At 40.5% G+C, this 4496-nt stretch overlaps 2 protein-coding genes across 3 annotated transcripts in view; one reads left to right on the top strand and one right to left on the bottom strand.

Moving 5' to 3' along the window:
* LOC107742480 (fructose-bisphosphate aldolase B) overlaps window positions 1-1905 on the bottom strand; it is a 17360-nt gene extending 15455 nt beyond the window's left edge. Inside the window, exon 1 of the mRNA XM_016555455.1 lies at window positions 1892-1905. The gene's annotated coding sequence lies outside the window, so the exon portion shown is untranslated. The remainder of the gene's footprint in view (window positions 1-1891) is intronic.
* LOC107742465 (E3 ubiquitin-protein ligase BRE1A-like) overlaps window positions 1-4496 on the top strand; it is a 21232-nt gene that overhangs the window by 9664 nt on the left and 7072 nt on the right. The window contains exons 12-18 of one of the 2 annotated variants that reach the window (XM_016555435.1): window positions 797-932; window positions 1019-1140; window positions 1227-1382; window positions 1851-2131; window positions 2239-2356; window positions 2473-2622; window positions 2720-2932. In XM_016555435.1, coding sequence (XP_016410921.1) covers window positions 797-932; window positions 1019-1140; window positions 1227-1382; window positions 1851-2131; window positions 2239-2356; window positions 2473-2622; window positions 2720-2932 — 1176 coding nt within the window. Of the gene's footprint in view, window positions 1-796; window positions 933-1018; window positions 1141-1226; window positions 1384-1850; window positions 2132-2238; window positions 2357-2472; window positions 2623-2719; window positions 2933-4496 lie in introns of both variants that reach the window. The other variant, XM_016555442.1, reaches the window with a different exon arrangement.

The following is a 4496-nucleotide window of genomic DNA, read 5'->3' as shown; positions in this document are numbered from 1 at the left end:
GCAAAAACTTGCTTCTTTTCATTTTTAAGGTATTGTTTTCGTTATAATGTACAGATTCAAATTAGAAGTCAATAATTAAATATTATTTTATCACTCTGCGCGCCTCCCTGACATGCACTCAAGCCCCAGACCGACTCCGCTTGCATTCACGTGATTTGTCGAGATGAGAGGCGGGCGCGGCGCAATCATCAATCAAATTCAAAGGGAAGCCAGCGCATCCTGACCGCATCACTGTCTTTACTGGGTATGTTTAGGGAATATTTGCATTTATTCACATGCGATTTGATTAGCTAGTCATGGTGGACTGTCATGAATTTGGCTAATGCAGGATTTGTAAAACTGTTATAAAAATAAAGTAAACAAAGTTTTTTTTTTACTTTTGAAATTGTAAAAATGCAGAAAGTTTTCTGTGAGGGGTAGGGGTGGGTTTAGGTTAAAAAGTGTATAACTATCTGTATATAAAAACAATCGAAGTCTATGTAATGTCCCCATTTAGATAGCTAAGTAAACGCATGTGTGTGTGTGTGCGTAAAATAGTATATCCGTCTGGCGAGTAAACTAAAAAATTTACTTGCCAATGGCGATTATGTTGCCAAGGTGTGCGTAGAGGGTTGACATACACACTGACTAAAATTTAAAAAAGTGAAAAAGCATAATAGGACCCCTTTAATGTCATCGTCCAGCTCAGTTCGGTTCTCTTCCAGTAATGTTTGTGCAGTCGAGTCAACAGTGATGCCAGAACTTTTATTGTCATTAAAGCAAGAGTAAAACGATGACTTGTTTGTGTTTGTTTCAGAATGACGAGGTGTCCTTGCAGCGTAAGGTCCGTACTGAAGTGATTCAGCTGGAAGACACGTTAGCACAGGTGCGCAAGGAGTACGAGATGCTCAGGATCGAATTCGAGCAGACGTTAGCTGCTAATGAACAAGCAGGTAACCTTCCTCTGCTCTCGGTGTTGGTTCCTTTTTGCTCAGATCAGCATTTGAATTGACTGTATTACACTCTGGTTCTTTTTCAGGCCCTATAAACCGTGAGATGAGACATTTGATCAGTACACTGCAGACTCATAACCAGCAGTTAAAGGGAGAAGTGGTTAAATATAAACTCAGACTGAGAGAGGCTCAGCAAGAGCTCAACCGGGTTTGAGCACAGACTTGTTTAACTAAATATTTTGTTAAAGAGAACAAAAAATAAGTGATTGCTGATGTTTCTGTCCTCTCTTATAGCTGCGTGCTGCCAAATGCAATGCTGCTGTCCAATCACAGTCCAGCACAGAGATGGATGTGAAGGAGGAGACCGCCTCCCCACACACACCTGCCCCGATGGGTGACGTTACTGTGAAGACCGAGCCAGATAGCGGCTCCGCCACACCCAGCACCACTGGTACAGCCTCGGTTTTTATCTTTACCTAGTGGTGTTTGCTAAGGAATTACTATTGCTTGCGCTTAAGGTCAGGGATTTGAACAAACTGCAAAGCATTAAACTTCTGTGCGTATTTCTTCCTGCGCCATCTGTGTTACGGATATGAGTAATTTGTGCAGCTTAGACAGGTGTGGTGTGTTACTTTTCTAAACGGTCAAAATCAATATCTTGATGTGGCTTAATGCAATGGTCAAATAGCAAAGGCTTTAATTTAATAAGTATATGTGCTGCTGGTTTTCCAGTGAAGCGAGGCACTGTGTTCACTTGCACGTGTGAAGCTCGTAGATACAGTGCCATGCCGCAATGTCAGTTTTTCCCCCATATTTTGCAGCCCTAAAGACATGCACTATATTGTTTTACATTATCGAGTTGTTATAGTTGGATTTATCTTTTTCTTTTATTTTAAGAATTCACATATTTTCCCTTCCGGTGTAACAGTGAAGACGGAACCGGGTACAGACACAGGGACTGTAGTGAAAGAGGAGAAAGAGAAAGAAAAAGAAAAGGACAGGGAGAAAGAGAAGGAACCGAGAGAAAGAGAGAGGGTGACTCGTGGGATTACTGGAGGCGTAGCGGTGAAAGAAGAGCGGGAGAAAGCCAGCAGCAGCAGCAGCCAATCAGAAGACCTAGCAGCTGAACGCTGCGCTGTGATTGGAGGACCCAAACGCAAAGAGATGGAACAGCTGAAAGTAGTGCGGGTGGAGCTAAAGTAAGTCATTCTGCTTGAAATGATGATTATAATGATGAAAGTGACTGTAGGAAGTGCTAACAATGATAATAAGGAAGCTGATGTTAATGATTGTGATTATGATACAGGAAAGCCCAAGAGTCCCAGAGGGAGATGAAGCTGTTGTTGGATATGTACCGCTCGGCACCGAAAGAACAGAGAGATAAAGTACAACTGATGGCTGCGGAGAAGAAGGCAAAGTCAGAGGTACAAACCATATAGAGCTCGATTTTAGAATATCAGATTAATTGAAGAAATTACCAACAGATTAATCATTTATCGAAGTAGTTCAGCCATAAAATGTATGTTCTTATACTGTGCAGGCAGAGGAGCTCCGTCAGCGGGTGCGAGAGCTGGAGGAGAGGGAGCGGAGGGAAGGAAAGAAGATGGCCGACGAAGAGGCCCTGAGAAAGATCCGCTCGGTGGAGGAGCAGATCGATATACTCCATAAGAAACTCTCTCTTGCTAAGCAGGTAGAGCTCTGATTTATACAAATATATGAAACCGACACTGAGAAATGAATGACAAACATTCTGATGGAAATTCTGAATCAGTCACTCTCTCTCTCAGGAGGAAGACGCTCTGCTAAGTGAAATGGATGTTACTGGCCAGGCGTTTGAGGACATGCAGGAGCAGAACATTCGGCTGATGCAGCAGCTCAGAGAGAAAGATGACGCCAACTTCAAACTCATGAGCGAACGCATCAAATCCAACCAGATCCATAAACTTCTCAAGGAAGAGAAAGAGGAGCTAGCTGACCAGTTGCTCACACTCAAAACACAGGTGGGTGGGCTTGGAGTTTTGTGGTGCTGTCATCTTTTGAGATGGACTGTTATGTTCATGAATGAATGCTTGAGTGAATTGTTTGGATTATGGTGTTTTATTTTTACGATCTTCAGATTGCACAATTGTTTTGGAAGGTTGCATAGTTGTGTAATACTGCAACTATGAAGTATGCAGACAGTCACACTACCATCCTGTAACGAATGAAAAATATTTAATGTCATGTTCCAGGGGTTCTGTTTTGAATGAATAAAAAATGGTAACATAAGCTATCAGTGACAAATTAATTTAAGGGTTTATGGGTATTTTTTTCTAACCTTATTGAATGTATACATCATCTTTTATGTCAAATATTTCCAATGAATCAATAAATTCACTTAGCATAGTAAGACACTATAGGGATGTTACCGATCAAATGAGATCAAAATCCATCTTTGTGCTGCAGAAGTGGCACAGATGCTGCACCTGAAGTGACATTTAGGTGTATTTTTACACCGGCTGATTAATGCAGCGCAGATAAATAAGTAACAATTAAAAAAAGTGTAAATGTAAAAATATGAAATGATGAAAAAATTTAATACTTTTGCAAATGAAATCAAAACATTTTGGGGGACATTCATTTCTGACCCTAAAATCTACTCCAGTGGCATATAACTTATCATTGTATTTTTTTTAAACTTCAGGGTTTAATCTTCCATGGTTAGACCTGGAAATGTCGGAGAATTTAAATTGATTTCCAGGCCTGGACAATAGTCATGGACATTTCTATTGTGAATTTACATTTCTGAAAGATATTTAATTTCTTGTAAATTACCCCTCATGAGTTTCTTAGAAATTCTTTATTCAAGAAGTGTGGGACCTCTGAAACCTGCATTTATGCGACCTGCCAAAAATACAGTCTCCTTCATTTATGCCGCTTTTCCACTGCAGTTTAGTACCGCGTCAAAGAGGGTGGGATTATAGCAGTGTTAATTTCGTTGACGAATAATTTTCGTCATAATTTTTGTCAACAACATTTTTTTCACTATGAAAACGAGACCGTGACGAACTAAAAGTCGTTTATGAATGACCGAAACTATGACGAAAATCTATTGACATTTTCGTCAATGAATAAAAACGAGACGAAAATGTTAGGAAGGGACGATTTGGGAAGAGATTCGTTCTGCTGCATGGTTGCGAGGTTAGATGCGTACATAAGCTAACATACACTTGCTGCACGTCTCATAAAATGAACAAAAATATTGATATCTGGGAGTAAGAAGAGCAGACATATAGATAAATCTGACGACGCAAAAGAGAACTCAATTCGGTCCGGTTTCCTGAGCGCACACACCGAAGCAGTGCCTCTCACACAGCACACGAGTACTCTTTCGCGTCTCATGAACGGAGAAATACACACAAAATGATGTTGAATTGTCTGTTTTGACGAGTATTCACGTAAACGCACTCGGTTATGTCTTATGTGAACATAAACAGTTGGGAGAATATTGGACGTGTATCAGTACATTGCATCTGTGTATCTGGTTTTAAAGGGACAGCAGCCTAATTTAGTTGCTATTGTCTG

Source organism: Sinocyclocheilus rhinocerous, unplaced genomic scaffold (genome assembly GCF_001515625.1).
Source record: "Sinocyclocheilus rhinocerous isolate Xijiao unplaced genomic scaffold, SAMN03320098_v1.1 scaffold70, whole genome shotgun sequence".
In the NCBI taxonomy this organism is placed as follows: domain Eukaryota; kingdom Metazoa; phylum Chordata; class Actinopteri; order Cypriniformes; family Cyprinidae; genus Sinocyclocheilus; species Sinocyclocheilus rhinocerous.
Note: the sequence above shows the minus strand (reverse complement) of the source record. Positions and strands in the feature narration are given on the sequence as shown.